At 34.3% G+C, this 23,459-nt stretch overlaps 1 protein-coding gene across 3 annotated transcripts in view; it reads left to right on the top strand.

Annotated features, from left to right (window-relative positions):
- The window catches only part of DZIP1L (DAZ interacting zinc finger protein 1 like), a 30,012-nt gene extending 7,885 nt beyond the window's left edge, over nt 1–22,127 (top strand). For 2 of the 3 annotated variants that reach the window (XM_087933098.1, XM_087933097.1), the window contains exons 3-16: nt 1,877–1,961; nt 2,771–2,883; nt 4,460–4,621; nt 5,108–5,245; nt 6,013–6,075; nt 6,759–6,899; nt 7,976–8,006; nt 8,980–9,030; nt 9,525–9,658; nt 11,128–11,314; nt 13,279–13,501; nt 14,988–15,205; nt 15,683–15,822; nt 17,286–22,127. In XM_087933098.1, the coding sequence (XP_087789224.1) occupies nt 1,877–1,961; nt 2,771–2,883; nt 4,460–4,621; nt 5,108–5,245; nt 6,013–6,075; nt 6,759–6,899; nt 7,976–8,006; nt 8,980–9,030; nt 9,525–9,658; nt 11,128–11,314; nt 13,279–13,501; nt 14,988–15,205; nt 15,683–15,822; nt 17,286–17,456 (1,857 nt within the window). In that variant the 3' untranslated portion in view covers nt 17,457–22,127. The remainder of the gene's footprint in view (nt 1–1,876; nt 1,962–2,770; nt 2,884–4,459; nt 4,622–5,107; nt 5,246–6,012; nt 6,076–6,758; nt 6,900–7,975; nt 8,007–8,979; nt 9,031–9,524; nt 9,659–11,127; nt 11,315–13,278; nt 13,502–14,987; nt 15,206–15,682; nt 15,823–17,285) is intronic. The other variant, XM_087933099.1, reaches the window with a different exon arrangement.
- The last annotated feature ends 1,332 nt before the right edge of the window (nt 22,128–23,459 follow it).

The following is a 23,459-nucleotide window of genomic DNA, read 5'->3' as shown; positions in this document are numbered from 1 at the left end:
CTTTATGGCGAACCACAGGTTGGTTCTTTCCTCTATCCTATTTAACCTCTACATGAAGCCACTGAGAGAAGTCATTTGCCAGTTTAGAGTCAAGTGTCATCAATATGTTGAAGATATTCAGGCTTATCCAAACAAAAGAGAGTGGCTGTTCATAGAAAAGCCTCTTATTTCTGGATAAGTACCAACTTTGCTTCTGAGTGGAATAGTGCTATCCCACAGAAGGCAAAGTAACAACAATATTTATGAACTTATGGCTTCTCTGAATGAGTGGGTACCAGTAACATTATCTAGAACAGGAAGCACTGAAGATCAGTTATGCACTTATCATCTTGTGCCTGGATTACTGTAGTTCACTTTACATGAGATATCTCTTGCAGGTTTCCTAGTAACTTCAACTTAGTAGAAAATGCAATGTCACACATTCTTAGGGAGAGTCCTTTTACAACTCTTGTAGGAACTCCCTTAGTGTGTTTCCAACTGAAATTAAAAAGCTTTTGGCCTCTTGAGACTTGGGATCGAGACTGCCTTTCCCAGATAGATTCTGCCTGTCCGATCAAAGCCAATAGAGTATCTGCTGAAAGTCCTTACTGGTGGGTGGTTCAATCATGTCATGAAGGAATCATGAAGCAAACATTGTCTGTGGAATTTCCTCTTTTGAAACAACTTTGCCTTAGAAACAAGGAAACTCCAGGTTGCCTTCTAAATGTCACAGAACAGAACAGCCTTACAAAGTACCCAATTCATCTAAATGTTGCAATTATGTGTATACATTTTTCTTCGAAACCATATGGAAAAGGTTTGCCATTGTCTTCTTCCCAGTTGATGCTGGAATTCCTCATAGTTAGTTTCCCTAACACCCACAGAGCTTTTTCTAATTTATCATTCATCTGGATTAGTTCTTAGTTTTCTGCTTTCATTTCAATTTTATTTTTTCAGCATATCCCATTATACCTATTTGCACATAAATAAAGTTACATTTAGACCTATTTAGCACCCTGTTTTCACAGTAAAGACTGTGTTGCACGTGTTTCTGACCATAATTATGCAGTGCTGGAAGCATGCAGACTTTGAATACATAAGACAATATTACAATTTCAACAATTATTGGTAGAGGTAATACATTTAAAATTCCATAATAACATTGATTGAAATCTTTAATAATGGTTTATTAGAGACTGACATCTGAAAAATAGGAACTGTGCTAAATAACAATGACATCTAGCACAAATGCAAAATTCCAAGAAATATAAAAAAAAAATCTTTGTTTTTCTTCCACTGTTTCAAAGATTGGGAATATCAATTTGGATAAAAGGCTTTAAATTACCCTATTAACTCAAGATTAGAACTATTTTAAGTTTACAAAAAATATGACCCTAGGTTAAGGTTGGAGGTAGTTTTAAACCTATGACCACAATTGACCCCAAAACTTATGTTGCTAAAGAAGACATTTGTTAAGTGAGTTTTGTCCCATTTTACAACCTTTCTTGCTACAGTTGTTAAGTGAATCATTGCAGATGTTAAATTAGTACCAGTTGTTAAGTGAACGTTGGCTTTGCTTGTCAAAAAGTCACAAAAGATGATAACATAAATATGAAGCATTTGCCAAGCATCCAAATTTTGATCATGTGACCATTGCAACAGTTGTAAGAGTGAAAAATGGTCATATGTCACTTTTTTCAATGCTGTTGTAACTTAAAGGGTCACTAAATGAATGGTTGTAAGTCAAGGATTACCTGTACTCTTGTCCCATATGTGTCTTATAACACTACGAAAGGAAAATAAATGAGCAGAGAATGAGAATTACTTGGAGAAATTCTTCCGCCATCAGATTACATGCTTAATCTGTCCTTAGATGACTTTTTGTCCTATTTCTTAGTGCCAGCTCTGTGACAAGACCTTCATGAATTATTCCTTTCTACAAGGCCACATGGAGCGTAGGCACACTGAAGCCACTGCACTTGGTAAGCACTAAGTTTGCTTGAATATTTCTTCGATGGAGGGAATTCCAAAGGATTAGATTTGAGGAGGTGGGGGGGGAGAGGAGAAGATCACTTATTAACTTATTAATTCCGGCATTCAGAGGTTTGTTTATATACAATTTCAGAGTAAAGAGAGGAGATACATTGTGTGAAACTAAATTAATGTAGATTTTAATGTAACAAAGCATTAGCAATGAATCTTATACTGCCATAATGCCCAAACCACTGAGTATCTATCTTTACATAAAGGTGAAATGGACCTGGAGTTGGAAATATTGGTAAACTTTCTGAATCACTATATCCTCATCACAATTTTTATTTGTAATTTAAAATCTAAATAAAAGTTTGGAAATTTAGACTGTTAATTGTTTGCAGCATCTTGTCAAATTTTGGAGTTACATTTACATTTAATAAATGCCATGAATATTTTTTTACTTTTTTAATTTCAGTGGTTATATAACCTCTTTTGTCTTGAAATAGAAAATGCCAATTGATTTTTGAAAAAGTGAAAATGGTGAATTATTAATATCCTGTCTGTCTTATTGTCAATTTATATTCTGCCTTTATAATTTTTATAAATAACCCAGGGTGGCAAATATACCCAGCCTGGTGTCCCAACCACCAAGCAAACTGGCTAAAACTTTGCAACTTTTGTTACAAAATACATCTTCATTCTTGAGAAACAATTTAGCATAAAAATCTAGTGGAATTCCTATTTCAGCTTCTCCGTACAGCTTCAATTTCTAGTTGAGGCCCTCACTAACATTGCGTCTTTTTGAATCCACCTGAAGAGCATTTGAAGAAGAAACAGGTGCAGCAAATGGAAAGTGAGATCGAAGAACTGAAGGTCAAGTTGAAGGAGACCCAAGTCCAGCTGGAGGCTGAGAGTCAGCAAAGGGCTCTGGTATGACTTTTTAAGAATATGAATAAAAAGGAAAGCAAAAGTCAAATGCCTTTTGTCAAGGTGAAAACTAATTATAGGTAGACAAAATGGGAATAATTCATGTTCTGTCAAAAATGTCAGTGATGATACAGCAACAGGCCAATCTTTTCTGGGCCCAGAAGCTAAATAGGATCATTCTTAATTAGTATTTTAATAGATGCCCTCTGAGGAATATTAGGACTGTAGATTAAATTGGTAAAATGCATCTCCGATCTTGGCTAATAATTTAGAGAAAATTCAGAAGAAATAGCAGCAAAAGGCTGCTGTATTACTGGCTATCAATTACCCAGATGTATCCATGAATTTACCAGGAATTCAGCTCAGCTTGAAGGAGGATATCCTGTCTTCTACAATCGTTTGGGCCAGTTGATTTTCAGAGGTAAAACAAAATCAAATAACTCGAATAAGCTTATTGCTTCAGAATGATCATTACCACAGTCTCTGATTCCTCTCCAGTTGCTATTTGAAAACAATGGCTAAATGTGAAGCTTTTTTTTTAGCTATAACATCCTAGCCTTTTTATTTGTGTGTTTGCCTGAACAATATTGGTGCATGACCCTACATTTTCCTTCATAGATAATACAATCAGAGGCTTATTTCCTAACCATGCAAATTCACCCCTAATCTAGCAGCAAGCACAATAAGTTGAATAGTACTTAAGGTGGAAATAAAGAACATATAATGTAAGAAAGCAACCAATGAAGTAATAAAAGTATTTTTTATAAAGTAATAAAATACTGTTTTATTCCTTTATTAATTGAAATTTTAACTATTGTGTTAGAAAACAATTTTGCTGGATTATCTGCTCTAGTGGGATGGCCAGAATGGTAATGGATTCTTATCTATATGTAATGTTTTATAAAGTAAATTTCTCCAGCCTGTTGCCATACAGATGTATTTGATTTCTATCTCAGAATCCCCAGTCATAGTTAGAGGACATACTAATACATAAGCTAAATAAGTTTTGCCTATCTCAAACAGGATCAGAAAACAACTGATCATTGAGATGTAACTGTCAGGGTCATCTGTTGGCTAAATGATATAATGACAATGCCATCATCCTACTCTCAAATATCTACAAGTAGATCAAAATGGTAAACAGTTATTTGTACAACAATTTAGTTTGATAGGGTTAGGGTCTACAAGACTGAAATGAAATCCCAATAAGCTTAGTGGGACATAGATTGTACTGCAAATATTTGTGATAGTACAAACTGTCCTTGCAAGTTACTGTCTTTCAGTTTATCCCTTGTGTTGTGTGAAATCAGTGTTTCCCCAGCCATTTTAAGATGTGTATACTTCAACTCCTAGAATTCCCCACCCAGCTCTAAGTCATTGATGGATGCAAGGTTAAACATTCAGCTCAAACTAGGTTCTCGAGGCCTAGGCCAGAATTCTCATTCGGTTTTTCATTCAGAATTTGTTTAGTTTGATTGCCTGCTAAAACTTCTAAAAATGTTTCAATTCCCTGAACCTAGTCTTAGCTCAGCCCCATAACTACTTTTTCTTCCATTTGGGGATAATTCTTTTCTTATAGGAAGCAGACCGTCTTCACCAAAGGGAAGATGAGGAAAAGAGGACATTTGAAAGATGGAAGGAAGAGGAGAGAGCAAAGTTTCACACAGAAATGGAAGAGCTCAGGCAACTTTTCCTCACGGAAATCAAGGACTTTTCCAACAAAAATTCTCTCTTGGAAGGAGTAAGGAAAAGATATGGCCTGCAATTTTCCTATTTTCTTAAATATTCAACATGTTTGCCATCATTAATTCAGTATGGACACAATTTTATTATTGAATTGAAGATATGAGATATATTGATAATATATGCCTTATTTATATATCAAAGAGATAAACATCAAATTCCTAGAAAAATGTTGGAAAACAGAGCAGTTTACATCATATGATCTACTCCTGAATGTCTTAAACTAAACTGGATGCAGGTTAGGTTGCCATATGAGTGATTGTGATAATATTTAGATCAGTATTTACCCAATCAAGATAAAACCTTGATCAAAGATTTAAAGATGCAGAATTCTGACCCTTCTGACATATATCCATACCTCAATTAGGGTGCTGTATATAAGTATATGTGTCAGATGTTACATGTTACCTAGAGAAATATTTTTTATTTTTCTGGCAGCTGCAGACTGTGGCACTTTGTCATAGATCACATATTCCTTCTGCAGAAACTTCAGGAATTACAAGTCAAGAGTGCAGTAGCCTCACATCTTGGGACATTGCAAGATGATGATTCTTTTGAGAAACAACAGTGGACAAAGACTCAGAAAGAATTACAAGGGATGAAGGCAAGGATTGAACAACAGGTAGGCAACCTAAAAGAATAGTGCAGAATTTTCCAGTCTATTGTCCTTCAGTCATATTGAGACAACATCTCCAAGAGTTCCCAATCAACTCAACCATGACCATACTGACTCATTCTTCTGGAAATTATAATTTTGAGCTATTATATAACAATAGATCCACTTACCACTTAAAACTAATTTAATCTTTTTTATAGTTCTTTGGATTCAATAATTTTAGTTCTATAACTGTTGAAGAACATCAGAACCACTATGAACAGATGGTTCTGAACTTATTCATATTAATGTTTCTAAGATAATAATTTTTAATCAAAGTTATACAAGCTTCAATTTAAAATGAGAGATTCACACACAAACATATACACATATATAGTTACAAAGAAAGTTGTATCTATTGATGAATCCTGCAAAACTTATTTTTTAATAATATGATAGGAGCATCCTACATTAGTTCTTTCTCCAGGGTACTTGACCATGACTTCCAGCATTCCTAACTATACCCTAAATTCCTGAATTCTGTGTCTAGGAATACTCACCAGGAGAGCATCAGGTTAGGAAATACTGGTATGTGCTAAAATGGTTTTACAGATTTCTCAGTGAAACAAGGCTTTATAGAACTGAATGCAATTCCCCATTCTTTAGTTGGCACTCTAATCAGATGCATCAGAAAATATGAAGACTGACATTTTTGCTAAGACTCAAATAACTTGTGATAGATAACTTGCAGATAACTGTCAATAAGCCTGGGTACTTTTTCCAATATTTATCAGAAAACCGAGTGGGAGTGGAAACTTAGAAAACTTCAGAAGGAGAATGAGAAAGAAAAAGAAAAGGTGAGTACACTCATTATTTTTGCAGCTTTTTCTGCTAGTAGAAAAATGAGGACATTGTATTCTATAATTAATGCCTATTCATTTAGGGCAGAGGGGGCAGGAGGAACTGCCATGGAGAGGAAATAAAATATCTTTATCATCCATTATAGACAAGGAGATTAACTGATGGCACACCCTCCACCATGGTATAAAGAGGATTATAAGTAGCCAAAGCAAATCTGAAGGGTCTCCCTCCCATGCCCACATATGTCCACCACCTACATGTTGGATATAGTATGTGTAGATACGTTAAATGTAGGTGGTGGGCATATGTTGCATGTTCATAAAGGACAGCAAAATCTACAGATATAATCCCATTCCCTCCACGCTTATATCTGTATTATATTTCAGTACAATGCTTTGTTGTTTTATGGTATGATTAAGCAATAAGATTCAGAATAATGCAGCTCACACTTGAAAATGGGTCTCCTTTTGCTGTGGGTGGGTGGGTGGGTGGATCAATCAATTGATTAAGATTGTATGCCTTCATTGTGAAATCAGATTCTAGAGATATTAGAGCATAGACAACTAAGTCCATTTAGTTGCAGCCTACATAATTGCATTTCTAACCATTTGTCTCTATTAATGAAGTGTTTAATTGAATGGAATAGTCTTTATACCTAAATGTTATTTTTCTGTCTCAGCTGAAGAATGAGAATGAAAAACTCAGGTCTTCCTTGTCTTCTGACCAATCTAAAATGGCTGAATATAACAAGAAACAACTTGCCTCCCTTATGACACAACTCAGAGAACAAGCTGGTGTCATCCAATCTCAGGAGAATACAGTAAGCTGAATGCAGTTATTCTGAGAAGTTATTTATATTCTTCAATTTAGAGAAGAATTTGTGTTTGTTTTCAAACTAGAATGCTCCTGTATTCTGAGAATCAAACTATACTGTTTACTAAAGTATAGTTTGACTCCCATGAGGCAACACTACATCACCGATTCATATTTTATATGGAAACTCTGTCTTAATGTTCCCTTATTCCAAACACTTAATCAGTTGGGCAAAGTATGATGCAGACTTAAAGGGAAAAATGTGATTTGGAAGGTGTGTGGTTTTGAGAATACCTTTAATACTCTGGGTTATGCATCAGTTGTGGAGGTGACCACTTAAATCTTGAAAAAGATATTGCTGTTTTAAGGTAATACCTGCAGATGCTACCTATATACAACATATGCTCCAAATCACAATTTGCCTTTGAATCCAATTTGTTGCACAGCCCTGTAATCCAGATAATCTAATCCCTTTGCTTGTGAGAAACTTTCACCCTACAATATACATGGCTTACACCAGAATGTAGTATTGCTTTACTTACTTTACACCCCTAAAGTGACTTGATATACTAGAAATAAATGAGTGGTCCTGCACTCAGGCATATAGGCTAAAAGGGAAGATGAGGATAAAAAATAAATTATTAGGCAATGGCAGAATAAAATGTTGAACTTTAAAGTGATATTAATATCCATTTGGGGTCATGTTGATCCTCCCTTGATTGTGTTCCTGCCTGAATACCATGAATTCCATGTTTTTGATCCTGGGATTGAAGGAAAGAGGCTGAAATGTGCTTTCTTTTAATTCTTCATTGAAGTAATAACTGAGTCTTGTACCTGGGAGAGATCAGAGAAAATTTTCTGTAACTGCTCCTTTTCTGGCCAAGTAAGCACTTCTTGCTATGTCACTCCCTTCTTGATTGTGGAAGAGATATATGAAACATGTGAAACACATTTTATTTTGAAATGTGAGTAGTTACTTTGTAAAGTGATTTACATTATTATGTACCAGTCATATCAGCTAAATACTTATTAGACCTTGTAAATAATAGCTGACTTATTTTACATACTTACGTTATCTTTCAGATTAAGCTTCTGACTTCCAGCAAACCCAGAGGTAATGACCAATCCCTATATTGAATAACTGTCCATAGTAACAATAGATTTTCTTTCTCTTTTGACAAAACCATAGAATTCTTTAATAGCCACATTTTTTCATCCAGAAGGAACATCTATATAGTAACTCTCTCCTATTGGTAACCTTAAATTGGGTGAAATGGTACCTCATAAGTCAATAATTTTTGAATCAACATAACTTCAGATAGGCTAATTTAAAGAATGCATCCAAAATCTAGTCCCCATTGCTCCCATGGGATTGGAATTTGGCGGAGTTCTGGGTACTACAACACTGCAATCACATAATCATAATTTCCAATGCTCCCTGTCAGCATCCCATAAAAGACTTCAGTGGAGAAGTCCACTCCTGCTCTCGTTGCTTTTTTGCCCACCCATAGTCATTCTGTTTCTCTGTTTAGATAAGGAAATATATCTGAAATGAGTAATGGATTGCAGGTTGTCTAGTAAAATATGAAATTCCACATGATAACAAGAGAAAGCAAGAGAAAAACAATATACAGATATTCATTGCCATGCTTAGGTTTGCTGAATAATTTGTAATAGAGTATGGTAATGTTTTTAAATCTGTACAAAAACCTAAGATTCATTTACATGTTGTTATTTCTCTGTGCCCCACTTCTCTCTTCTCACTTTATGCATCCAGATGAGATAATTTATCATAATATAAAGTGCTGGTTCATGGGTTTTGCAGAGAGTCCAAGTGATAATACTTTTCATTTGGCCCATTTTTTCCTATAAGTTTTCTTAATGGAATATTTTCCTGATGCTATTTGCTTCAAATTGCTTTCTCTTTCCTTTTAAAAGAGTTGGGCTAGAGCCAAATTAAGTTACACTTAGTTCCCGTTAAAATAATGGCTAACTCGTCATGTTAATGCCATGACAATGTCAAAGATATGATTGTGTTTTGGAATATGAATATAGGCTTTTTAAAAAAAAATGCTTTTAATTTCCAGAAATCCAACAAGTACCCAAGACAGAAAAGCTGGAAGAATCCAGTCAAGAAGGTATATTTTATAAATTTCACCTCCCATTGTTCTTATATGCTAAATATTACAATTACACACACACACACAGAGAGAGAGAGAGAGAGAGAGAGTCTGACTATTCAGAGATACTTTCTGAGATGCTGAGAAATTCTTGTAGGTCAGGAAAAGACAGTGTAGAAATTGATAGTTATGGAGGCTAGATAGTTATAGATCAGGACTATATTAAATCCTGATTAGGACTATATTAAATCAAGCACTACATGAGATCACTATATTTTTATTTGGTTGTTTCTGCTGTCCTAGAATAAATGAAGGAGCTAAGACTATTTTCTTCAATATTACAGAAGCTATGTCCTTCAGTGGCAAATAAAATTAAAGTTGGATGTTGACTATTTTTGTTTGTTTGTTTGTTTGTTTGCTTGAAATAGATGTTTAAGTGGCAGTTTTGAGATAGGGTATAAATGTTAAACATTCCAGCATTGGGATTTTTAACCATCCTTTGGTTTCTGCAGAACTAGATGATACTTTCGACAGGAAGAATAGAGTTCTGGAAACACTGCGGAAGGATCCAAATTTGTTGAAACAATTCCGGCCAATTCTGGAAGAAACTCTTGAAGATAAACTGGAGACCATGGGAGTGAAACGAGTAAGTTAGAAAAGGAACATTTATTTACTAGACTTACTTTGAATTTCAGCTGGATGTGATTTTGAGGATTGCGATATATATTGATTTAGAAAAAAAGTGATGTAAAATTATACTCATCTTTGAACACCTGTTCAGCACATTCACATGCTTGACAGAAAATTGAAAACACCCCAGCATCTCCCTCTCCTCCTCCTCTGAACCTTTTTTCAGGAAAATGGCTTGCCCAAGAAACTGCTTTTTCTTTTGCCTCCAAAAATCAGGAAGTGCTAATTAAAGAACATTCTGTTAAGATTCATTCTTGACTTCTTTGCCTCAGTATTTGCAACAAACCAATAAAACACAAGGAAATAAGCTATGAGACCAATGTACTTGGAAAAAGGCATTCTTGCTTATGCAATGTAGCTGTTGCAGGGAATGTGGAAATACTTTAGATCAAACAGTTGTTTTCAAAATAGACAATAACTATATCATGAACTAATTTATTATTTTTCTTTAACTGTGATATTGCAAAATTTAAAACAAACTTCTGGACTGTTTCACATTTTTACTTTCATAGCTAGATAGATCTATCAGTGACATGCATCTAAAGCAAATAATGTGTCTTCAGGTCCCTCTCTTTTCCTTTGACTTAATTGCTACAGAAAAGTTAGATAGCAGTAAAAATAATAAAACACTTTATGATTTTAATGGTCTGCTGTCAGTAATTATTATTTCCCTATTGCAAAGTAATGCTTTGTTTGAAATCAGTGGTCTTAAATTGCATAGTTATATGCAATTCCCTTTAGAATTAATAGATGGCTTTACATTAACTTAGCTGGCATCCTCTCGTAGCTAGTAAAATGATAGACTTTCAAAGCCTCTTCTTTCGCCAAAATTCTGCTCAGGTTAAGAGTCTGATTCCTCAAAAGACAATCCCTGTTAATCTTCAGTTTTTTTCCCTCTACCCAGGGAGCTTCTTCAGTGGTCCTCAGTCCATCTGGAACTGGCATATTTTTGGCAGCCAAAAATGCCTGTATCTCATTGACTTGGTGACCATCTTCTTTCCCCCCCCATCTGTCCATCCACAAGTCCTTTTCTATGAGCCCCTTAGTCTATTTCAATTTTCTTCCCACTCTCCATGAGAGTCCCTCTTTCTGTTTCATTCCCAGCTATTTTCTCCCAGACACAGCTCATCTACCTTGGAGATCAGATGATAATTATGCTCCTTTTGTGATGGATTTAAGATTGGAACACAGTTGTACAGCAGTTTAATCTTCCTTGTTTCCATCCTTTTTAATTCAGCAGCAACTCTTCAAAGGAGTTGAAACCAAGTTTTCCACCTGAATAGAGGCTTCCATTATTTACATTCAGCCTAATACAAGGAATCCCCTGTATAAGAGGTTGTCAGGAACTTATTCACTGCATGAATGATGAGAGCAGGGCTCACACACATGCATATACTGATTAGAAACATTTGTTCTGTTTTATAGGGTACAAAAGGTATCCCAGCTCAAACCTATAAACATTTGAGAGCTTTGATCAAAAAACAGCAGCAGCAGAAGGCTAAAACATTTCCAGCTCTGCTAACCTTGAGAGATAAACTTGAAAAAGAAGTTCAGAAGAAAGCCATTCAGAAGGATGAAGAGAATATGTCCTTGACGTTTTCTTCAATCATTGGTAAGACGATCAGTTATATTATTTATAAACATAACATGTATTTTATTTGATTAATATTTTATCATTTTGTGTAAAAACAGCAAATCTTAAATATCTTAAAAGACTAACAAATTTAATGCTTAAATGATGCTGTACTCCCTGACTCTAATGTTACAGATTTTTGTTTTTATAATTTTTTCAAGATAAGATTAAATTAATCTAAAAGCTAATTTATAAATTTGGAGTTTATATATGTACATGAAGGACCCTCCTCAAAAAAAAATCCTGGTTACTTTTACAGCAGATGGATTATATGATTCCATAAGTTCATAAGCTTTAATCATTCAGATTATGAAAGCAGCAAAGTTTAGTAGCATAGCACATACATGCTACTACATGTATGTTTAGTATACATAGCACATACATGTATACGGTATCAGATATTAAAGGTATTAAATGGTTTGGTAGAATCACCAACATAAATTCCAGAAACTTCATAGATGTATTTTGTGTGATTTTCTTGACAGGAATGTGGAAGTGGATTCTCATGGCCTTCTTCCATTATGTTTTTGATTTTTGAATCTAGCTTTTAGGCTGGCCATTCCCTCAAATTCTCTTATCCAAGTACTAACTAACCTGACCCTTCTTAGTTTCCATAAGCCAGATGCCATATGTTGTCACTTGCTGAGATGTAAAACCCATAAGTATAAACTAAATCGTGTGAATAAAATTCACAAAAGCAGAAATAAGAAGGCAAATATTCAATTTCTAACAGAAGTTGTAGATTGGTGCTATGTAAGATTACACTGCACTCCAAAATGTTTTTCTCCTTTTCTCCTATTATTCAGTCCTAATAATTAAGAACAAAACAAAATAAAAAATGACATAGAGCAATAATTGAGAGAGTTACAATCTTGAGATATCCTAAATGTTAAGCATATTCAGTATTTTCTGTACAAAAGGTTATTTGTATCAATAAAAGTAATTAATAAGAAATAACCTAGTTTTTTATTTTATTAAATTTGTTTGCCACCTGTCTTACCAAAGGATAAGTCTGAGCAGCTTACATGTTAAAAATAATAAAACTATATAAAACATGTATCTAATAGAAACAAAATACTATAAAATACTAATTGTACAAAAGTACAAATTATTATAAAGAACTAGATGAGAGTGAATCCTTGACTAAATGCTCTTTCAAGTTCTTGTTATGATAATTGTTTGGTCCATGCTGTTTCCCACACTTCTTAATATCCAGGAAAAAGCATACTTGGTAATTATGGTAGTGAATGCATTTTTTTACTAAATATTCTTCTGTCCATTATAAAAATCGTGCTTCAAAGAGGGTTCAGATCTTTCATGAAGATTGGGAGATAAGCATTTAAATTCAGTTAATCCAGGACAATTTTCTACAACAGAGTGAGCCATTAAAGTGCAAAAGGTTTGCGTATATGTACATGTGTCTGCAGTTGCAGAACCTGAAATTCTGGCTTTGATATTAAATCTGTGGATCAAGTGCCTGAAAAGGCAAGAATAGATAATTTATTTTTGTTAGTGGGGAGATCCGTATTGTGAGATTACTTGCTGTATTCAGGATACATCAGTGACTCAGGTATGAACACGTAAGAGGCAAATAGATCAAAACAATTTATGTGCAATGTTTGAGTCAGCTGGATAATTGAAGCCAAGTCACTAAGAGGATTTTTACTTAGGCTTTTTGCTTCATTTGGTTTCTGGGGCAAACATAAAACTTTTGTCATGTTAGAACTGCAAATCCTGCTTTTGTACTTGCATTAATGCTATTAAAGGTTATTCACAAAGCAAAGGAGATATAAACCTTGCATTTTAAAAATGCTATGAAATACTCAGTAGTTCAGTTGTAATTGTTTTGATGTGGAACTCTTTGACATTGAATCTTTGAGACCCACATTAAATAGCAATCAGATTGGGGGTTTTTATTAAACGTTTTCATTTTTTTCCTTCAGAAAAAAACCAAAGAGACCAGCATTCTCCACTCCAGGTTACACCTTTGAAGATTGGAAGACACCCAGTAGAAGTACCATATTATGCCCTGAAGACACCCAAGCCAGCCCCTCGGAGCAAAGTTAGTTCCATGACTAGTTCAATAGAGATTCCAAAGGTACTATCTCCAAATCAAATTAGAAGCAGTTCACCTTCTCTTCAACAATCTGCTGTCCACTTCCCCAGGTGAGTTCTGGATTATAATTATATTTACCTGATTTGATGTTTTAACCTGTGCATGATTTTATTATAATTAAAGTGAATTATTTATTTATTGAATTTAAATAGGCACCCATTCATTTCAGTGAGACTTAGGAAGCTTACCTACCGTAGTAATTGCAGATGTGCAAAATAGTCAATGAAAAAGCTTGTAAAAACTTTGATAGTCACTGACTCAGCTCATTTGACAGACAAATGCAGACATAAATTCCACATTCAGGAATGCAGTATGACTTTCTGTTGTGTACAGACTGAGAATGTTGTATTTCTCTGCTAGAAATAACAAAAGTTTAAAATTTTCTTTTAAAATGAAATAAGTTTCTGGATGGAGGCTGGAACAGAGAAGAATTTAACATAGCTCTTTAACAGCTTCTTGTTAAAATAGAATCTCTATAGAACTTGGAGAAAGACTCATTAAATAAAGCAGAGGAAGTTTTGCTATGAAAAATTAGTAATTGGGAGAAAATATAAAGTTGATTTAACTTTTTTCCTTTTTTCTGTGTGTTACCTACTCAAGTTGAAATTCTGTATTTCTCTGTACAAGTTAGGAAATTCTGGGTATTCCCAGTCTTTAGCCTTTGTTCATGTAGAGTATCACAATATTAGTTGTTTTTGTGATCTATAAGAGAAAAATCTCCTGCAGCATCTCTCCAGAAGGTATACTTTTCTTCTATTTTGTAGCCTTCTTGTGATCTGCCTGAAGCACTATGCTTCCTTTTTCCGTATAGCTTTTGCAATTTATCCTTTTTCATCAACTATTTTGCATTTAAATATTTACATTTAATAATTTATCTCTGCATATCTTTTTTCTTTTAAAATATTTTTTGTTGTCCACGGTTGGATTGGTCTATCTACCAAGAAGGGAAGAAGTTGAATTATCTAATACCTCGATGCTAAGTAACCATATAGTTGCATTTTTGGCATGTAATTGCTAGAAACAGGCCAGGTTGTTATGGCCTTTTCTTTCATATACTTATGAGAAGGATGCCAGACATGCCATTCCTTGGCAGATAAATGTTTTAGCAAGAATTACCAAGTAGGTAATTACCAAGTTGGTAATTTTCCCAGTGGGATTGGGACCACCTAATTTCCCCGCTACAAGCTCAATCAGTCTGCTACATTGATTTTTGTGAGGTATTTTGGTGTTTGTTTCTAAATTATTTGAGTTTACCTTTGAAAGAAAGGTGGGACATGTTTTTACAAATAGGTCATTGATATTGTATTTCCTAGCTTGGCTACTCTGAAAGTACTTCAGATTCTATTAGAAAAGTTGTAAACTTTCTTAGAATCTCACAAAGCAAGGTCTCTATTATAATTGTTTATTGGTTTCATTCAGTTTGGACACTTCTTGACTCTAGCATAATGAAACAATAATACAATAAAATACAATATAAAATTTTCATAATATTTATTCTTTTTCCATTTTTCCTTCTATTGTGTTTCTTTCCTTCAGTACTTCACCTTTCAGCTCTGAGACTGAAGAGTCAGAGGAAGAAACAAACATGAGCTCTCCAAAACACATGTCCCTCAAGACAGAACCAAAGCAGAGCAAACCTGTCCCCAGAGCAGCACAGGTGGAAGAGAGTGAGTGGGATTCATCTGACACAGACTTTTCTAAGGAGAAACTTGGTGCAGGAAAGAGTTCTTCAGTTGCAGCAGGAACTCATTCAGGTGACTATCATTTAGTTGGATTTATTATTGTCGTGATGTATGCAAATGTCAGTGTCAAAGAAGTAAAAAAAACACATCCAAATACTAATATATGTATCAACTATTTCAGTAATCAAATGATTACTATGAACGGACAACAGTTATCTTGTTGTACATTTTTAATGGGCTTAAATGACAGACAACTGAATTTTGGTAGTTTTAATACCAATTTAATTTTAATACCAATTCATTAGTAAATGAATACTAAGTGAATTTGATACTAAGGGGATTTGCCAGGGTGTGTTGCTATAATACAAGCTGTAAAACATACATGATTGTTTTTATAAAATTCAGTAAGACACAAATTAATAGTTGTTTAGGCTAAATAACTTTTCAAATAAAGCAATCATCTCCTGTGAGGTCTAGCAATATACTGAAAGGCTAGTACGATCATGTCACCACTAATTCTCAGCCTAACTGATTCCTTGCTTCACTTAGAAACACTGGTGCAGTCAATGGCTAAAAATCTGGAGAAGAAACTGAACATACCTGGAAAGAAGCCTGTAGGTGGCGTGAAGCTCTTTGCCGTCCAAAGCAAAGATGATACTAAAACAAATCATCCCACAAAAAAGCTTCAGGTATTGGTGTTGTTTTCAAAACCCAAGAATGTAGTAGGTAGTCTCTTAATTTTGCTTCCTAACAGTACAGGTCTTGTTCATAACTGATTCACTAGTAGCATGAGCTGCACATTTCTAAGAAAGTTATATTGTACTCTGTAGGCCATAGTAATAATGGGTTTAAGATTATTTACAAAAAGTAAAAAGATCAAGATAGTGAATACTTCAAAAGTAGTCAATATGTTGTCAATGAAAGGATAGTTCATTGGGTTAATCTATAATTTTAGTTAAGTTACCTAAAGATTATGAGATCTACCACATCTCAGCAGCAAAAAATCAGATGGCCAACACATGTCAGGAAAGAAATACAACAGATATTTTGATACCATGTAGTAATTGCCTAGACTTTTGTAGCCTGGATCTGGTAGCCCTACTTTATAAACTCTCAGGTATTAAAGCTTTGAGTATAATATTGAGCTTAATGTTTTCGGTATACCTGAACTTAATATGTTTCTAGAATCCATATTTGTTTTCTATGACATTATTATTTATAAACACACATATACTAAATAGCAAATATCTAGTGCCCTCCATAACACTGGAAATACAACTTATAGATTTCTAGGACCTAAGACTCCTTACATTGCCAGCACAGATAGAGAGCATCAGAAAGAGAAGGACTGCTACAAATAATTTGTGAATATGCAAGGCAAGGTAGACATGGAGAAGATTTATCTATGTGGTTGTTAAGTCAGCAATGACTTACTGGCATGTAATCAATTAATCAAAAGTAGATACTTTTAATAGCTAGAGACAACAGTTATTTTTAGTTTTTACCTAAAGGGCCAGTAACAACATGGGGAGGAAATGATATGAAATGTTAGGGCCATAGCAGCCATTAAAGCTGACCAGTGGTTTTCATCCAAGGGCTGGGTAAATGACTTTGTTTTTTATATTTGACACGTTTTTTACAAGCCTGTAGGCTTACAATGCAGTTTCATTTATTTCCCACCTCAACATCATGGGAAACTTGGTAAATTTTGAAGTGCTTCAAGGGGCTACAAGAAAGGGACTTGGAGCTAAAGGTTGTTCACCCCTGTCTAAATTGGTGAATGCCTGCCTAAATTGGTGAATGTTGTATGAATTCATTGATAAGTCATTCTTATTTAGACATTCATGTGCATAAAACAGCATAAAAATCTAACAGCATAAAAATTCCTCAGAAATAACATTTAGAAATAAATATTAAAATATATTTTAACAAGTTTTTACAAATGCTCATCTTAGTAAAAATGTTCTGTTTAAATGCATATATTTCTAAATCTGTGTTTTATAAAATTCAGTGAAACATAAAATCTGAAGGGTAATTGCAAATCAAATATTTTTATTCACAAGTATCAAATCATTCATGCATTTCTTGGTGCATCCAATCTTTGCAAGTTTTCATTCCTTGTTCTCTATCTTCTCTTTTCTTCCTGATGTAGTTTGCCTATGAAGAGGACAGTGATTTGGAGATTTCTTCTTTGGAGGAAATCAGCCAGCACCTGGAACCTGAAATTAAGATAAAGAAGCCACAAGGAGCAAAAGTTAGTGAGAGCTCTACTGGATTACGGGGCACCAGTATCTGGACTTCCAGTAGCACAAAGGCCTGGTGATTCCCATGGTTAGATAAGTACAGAACCCAGTTGAGATAGAAGAACATCCCATGACAGAGAAATCATGGGATTTGATAATCACAAAGAAAGAACAAAAACACCAAATGTATCACATTCGAGGTTCTAGGTTCTGTACATAGTTTCAAAGCAAATATTTAATTAACATGAGTTCTTCCAGTGGTCCTAGACTGATTTGTTCTTTTGCTGAAAGTCAGTCTTGACATGACATTATAAATTAAATTTTGTCCAGAAGACACAAGCCTGATTCTTACATCATGCACAGCTATAATGTTGTATATTTGGGTCTGACTTAGTGTATGTGAACCCACCCTTCATGTACCATGGGATATGATTTAGCATTATATTATTGTTTTTAAAAAGCATATCTTAGTGCAGTATATAAATGCAGCAGTAGATGAAGGCTGAATCAGACAGCAGCCATGGCATCATACCCTCATTTGGGGGTTGTAATGAAGTTTACAGTACACCTTTCACTGATGTTCTAAGTGAATTTAAGTGACAACAAGAGGGAAAGAGGTATAATTCTTGTGGTCCACTTAATGGGAAAAAAGGCTTTTGCTACATTGTGCTGTGATACATAATCTACTTTGGAAAAAAAATGTTTTTCAAAAAAATCTGAGTTGTTTATGAAATTAGGCAATTTTTTCTATCTAGTACTGCGATGAAACTTTTTTCTATTTTTGATAAGTTTGTGAATAGCCATAAAAATAAATCAAATGGAGAGGCTTCAAACATTTTTTTATCCCATCAGCCTTCATTTTCAATTCTTACCTTGATTGCACTTCAATGTACAGTAATTCTGAAATGCGGTCTACTTATTTAATTCTGAAATACTTACACTGAAAATGCTAAAAGTATTTCAGAATTAAATAAGTATATCTGTGAAATAATATAGATCTGACCTTGGGACAGGGGAAGAGAACAATGAATCATTAAAAGAGAAGAAAAAAGTTTTCAGAAAATGAAAACTTAAAATATACCACCACCCTCAATTTTGTCTGATGCAAGGTCCGACAGACAGAAAAAATTCTGAGTGGCTTTCAAGATTCTGTTATTCTACCCTACAACAATACTGACCATTCCTGGAATCCATATTGCTCGTGTTTCATAACTTTCCTATCTTGAAGGGTTGAGAATATCATGAACCATAATTCATTAACCACAATTTAAAATGTTGGAAATTAATGCTAATCACTTAAGAATAATAGTTAAGCAGTTGGAGTAGGGTTGAAGGAATCCAGATTCAGGTTCATCCTCAGTCATGAGAGCTCACAGTGACTTTAGGCCACCCCTTGGCTCTTAAGTCCAATCTAACACACAAGATGGTTGTTGTGAAGATAAATAAAGATGGGAATGTTGTGACTGCTATCTTCAGCATTAGGAGGAAGCATGGGATATGATATATTCATCCCATAGTCATTTCCCCGTTGGATTAATGCCATGTACTCTACGTAGGGCTACTGTTTAATATGCCCAGAATGCAGCAGTGCATGCTATTTTGGGTGTACCAAGGTTTGCCCAAATTACATTATTGTTGCCCAAATTTCATTGCCTGGTTCATTATGGTTCATGATATTGTCAACCCTTCAAGATTTTTTCAGGTTTTTTTCATCTTTAAAATCTTGCATAGTATAGGGAAAAGTTATTTGTAGGATCACAACTTTCCAAGGATTGCCCATCCCACCAGATCTAGCAAGGTGAGCACAATCCCGATCACCCTGGGCCCTAGTTGATGTGCCTTCTCTGTTCTAGAATCTTCCATTGGAACAGCTACTCCCTGATTCAGAAAGCCCCAACCTTCTTAGCCTTCTAAATGCTCTGAAGACCTAACTCTTCCACCAGAAACCGGATGTTTGTTGCACCCAATATACCATTCTGTAGGTACGGTTCTTTTGACAGTTTTATTATGATACCTTGCTTGATGTATTATGCTTGTTTATAGATTTTTTAAAAAAAAATATTTTCTGGGATTTGTTATGAGGTATACAGGATTATCCATTTAAGATGAACAGCTATATAAATGTTAAAAATTAAATTTTATATATGTTTTATAAACATAAAGAAATACAGTATGCTTTTTCAAGCACAATAAGGATGAACCACCTTTAAGTATTGTTCTCCTAAACCACTACTAATAGGAACTGACTTATAGTTACATTGGTTTCCAGTGATGCATAAGTCCTCCATGATGTGAAATGAATGCTGAGAGCTGGAATATCTACAGAAACCTCTTCTTATCCCAGGGAAGATACTGGGAGGTTTATGTCATCTTCTCTGATTATCATCATTCCTGGGCAATTGTTGCAATGTAGTTGTTTTTCCCTGACTTCTCCCTTATCCCAAAAAGATGCTAATCTCTCTATTCAGCAAGCAAACAAATGCTCCTATACTGACTCTGGACTTTTTGCTATCCTGACAAATCTCCATTCATGCCAAGTTATGGAATGAGATATCTTCTGGCTTGAATAAGTCAGGCTGACCTGAACATCAAGTTTTTCAGGGGTCCCCACTTCTGCAGATATTTTTCTGGACCCTATTCTTCTTAAAATGTGGACCCTTCAATATGGTCAGGCTTGCTCATAAATTATAACTTAATTTGAGGAGCTCTAGAAAATATATTTGAAACTGAAAAGTTGCTGGCAATTGCCACTTGATGGCACCATGTCTGAAGACACATGCAATGTTTTTCTTGAGACTTTGCAAATGATATTTGCAATAAAAAAGGGTTTTCCCCCTAAAGCAAAGCATATAGAACTCCTAAAAAAATAATAGTGAACAAGCTATCCTATACCTGTGTCTAAACTGAAAGTCAGAAAAATAAAACTTTTCCTTGATTCTATTTTATCCCATCCTTAATATGCTTTTTCCTTAATGAGGTCAATGTTAGAAAAAATTGCTCAAAACAATATCTCCCAAGAATACGTAATTTTAAGCATAACTAGATTTCTCAAAATTATTGTACTGAAAAAAAAATGGGGGGGGGAATCAAATTGTACCTAGAAATGTTCGGAAAATGTTCAGTGGCTATATTTGAAATAGTAAAAATGAGTGTAAAATACTGCAGTGTAAATCAAAAATTTTCATGTTATGATGTAAAATACTGAATGTCTTATGCATATGACAATTTATCTTTTTTGGGAGGGAGGAGAGAGAAAATGAGATCATGACTGTACCCTAAAGTCATGTTTTAACCACAGAGCTTTGTAAGTGAATATTTATAAATAATATTTATAAATTCTTAAAACTGTAAAGCATCAGACAGTGTTTCTGAGAAAAAGATATCCATATGTTTGCTTTTTTTCCTAATGTAAAATTAGGTACAGAGATTTTTGGAATATTTCTAATGCAGAAAAGCAGTGTGAAAAATTACAAGTCATTTGTATATCTGGTAGATTCCTGGTTTCATCCTATTACAAAAGAAATTGCTGAATGGATTTAACAGTTTTCATGATGAGGTAATGTTTGGATTATAATATTAATACAAAATATATACAAAGTGCTGCTAACCATTGTTCTAACGTATCATTGTATACACATTCAATTGCAGAGACATATTTATATGAAAGATTAAAGCTATATTTGTATCATCAATAGTTTTCTATGCATATGTGTTATGCCATAAGTAAAATGAGGGAGTAGAAAACAAAGTAAAAGGGCTCCTAAGTCCTGTAAAACATCTAGAGATATTTTGAGGGGGAGCAGTTTTTGTTTGTTTTTTGTCTCTCATTTCTTTGTCTAAGTAAGACCTGCAAGTGTCATGTGTTCTGAAGGCCAGCTGATTTTTATTTTTCTCATATGCTGTGACTGGAAATCATAAAAGTCACACAACTAGGAATTATTGTAGCCTCCTAAAGTTGAGAGAGGCTGGACTAGACAATCCCAGCATGACTTTTCTTTGTATCACTATTAACTTCTGCTGGTTGAGAACCCAGAAACTTGCAAGATATTGTCTCAACTGGCTCTTTAAAATTTTCATCCTTTTCTGCAAAGAACCGCTTGGAAATCCTAAGCTTTACAACAGTACTATGAATGGAGAAACTGGATAAAAAATAATTTTACAATCATGACCAACAGTAGACATTGGAATATTATTCCATTTTTATTTTTTTTAAATACTGAAGATAATGGCATTTTTAATAATAGAGAAGAAACATAACTTTTGAAAAAAAAACTCTACAACCTTCTGTTAAATGGCAGTTCTACATATATAATCACAATAAAGGAAATGTAAACAATTATTCTTTTAAAAGAAGGGGGGGCTAAGATTTTATACAATATATTTTGAGATATTTATGATTCTAGCAAATACCAACTAGAATTTATTTTCAAACAGTTCCTTAAACTAGCAAAATACAAAACAAGCATCTACCTGGAAACAAAACTAAATATGAAATGACTAGCAAAAGAATATAGTATGAACCATTTTTTTAAAAAGTATCATTAAATATCATTTAATACATATTAGAAGCAAATACGATTTCGAGCTTGCCACAAGGTGGTGCTTTTTAGCCACTTAGGTATGAAGTGAAAAAAATAATAGGCAACCTGTATGGCTTTGTAGTTCTATGCAACAAGTATTTGACCATTTAGTTCTATACAGCAAGTATTTGACTATTTCCAATCTGTTTTTATAAAATGTTTCTTATTTAGGATGTCTGTGTGAGCCTGTATCTTTCCATAACTTGTTTCTGTAATCTCAAAAATTCTAGCCAAAAACGTGATTGCCAGTTAAGAAGTTGGGATCTGTGACCCCAGTACACAATGCAGCCAGTTTGGTTCAGGCATCAGCCTAGAAATTGAGCAACCATGAGTTTAGTTCCAATTTAGGAATGAAGCCAGCAGTTGACTCTGGATTAGTCATTCTCTTTCAATCTAGAAAGGAGGCAGTAGCAAACCACTTCTAAAAATTCTTGCCACCAAAATTTCAGGAACTTGTTCAAGTAGTCATATGAGGTAAAAAATCTAGCTCCAAAATATGTGAATATATAGGAAAGTTTATATATACATACACTTGCACACATTTATATATCAGTTCTCCTATCTGTTCTCTGGCTAGTCCAAACATGCATTATACCACAACAAATTTTTAATGAGATACTTAACATCCCATTATTCCTTTGGAATTGAAATTTTCACAATGTGCATAACACTTCTATTCCCAAGGTTTTGGTTGTTGCTGTATACCTGCAATCACGTGATCATGATTTCCAATGTTTCCTGCCGGCTTCCCACAAGCAAAATATATAGCAAAGTCAATTGGGAAGCCAGCAGGAAATAAAAAATCATTCCCAATCCCAGTGTATTATATTACAACAATTTTAATCAAGATACCTTCAGCTTAAGGAATGCATTAAAAAAAGCTAGAACCCATTACTCCTGTTATTTTGGTCATGTCAGGCTGCATTACCTTTCTTTCAAAAGATGACCCAAGAGGGCCTGGTATATATACATACATACATACATATATTTGACTATCTTGATTACATCTATCCATCCCCCCAATCAGCCAAGAGAGGTCCTGTCTTCAAAGGAGCTCCATCTGATGAAACCTCAGCAGGGTTTCTTTTCTATTGTAACTATGTGCTCTGAAATATCATTGTCCCCCTGAGGTGAGATTTGTATCACCTATTAGTCTTGCCGAAGACTCTTAAAATGTGGGTTTCTTACCAACCTTAGGTATGCAATGGAGACCATGCCAATTGTATGAGATTAAGTGATGTTTGTTCTCCCTCTTTTTTTTGTTTACTTTATTCACTTTATATGTCTATGTATTTTTCATTACTTTTAGATTGTTTTGAAGTTTTTAACTGTTTGTATACACACAGGACTAACATTTTTGTGAGATGGCCAACAATATGCTATGAATAATATATGCATTACATATTCAAATATGTATATATACTTATGTTACACATGCAGATACATACATACACAAGAGATACATTTGTGTATGTGCATGTGTGATCCTGTAAAACTTTAGCC

This window comes from Pseudonaja textilis, chromosome 4 (genome assembly GCF_049901715.1).
Source record: "Pseudonaja textilis isolate UNSWEBS1 chromosome 4, rPseTex1.2, whole genome shotgun sequence".
In the NCBI taxonomy this organism is placed as follows: domain Eukaryota; kingdom Metazoa; phylum Chordata; class Lepidosauria; order Squamata; family Elapidae; genus Pseudonaja; species Pseudonaja textilis.
The sequence above is the reverse complement of the archived record's forward strand: the minus strand, read 5'-3'. Positions and strand labels throughout refer to the sequence as shown.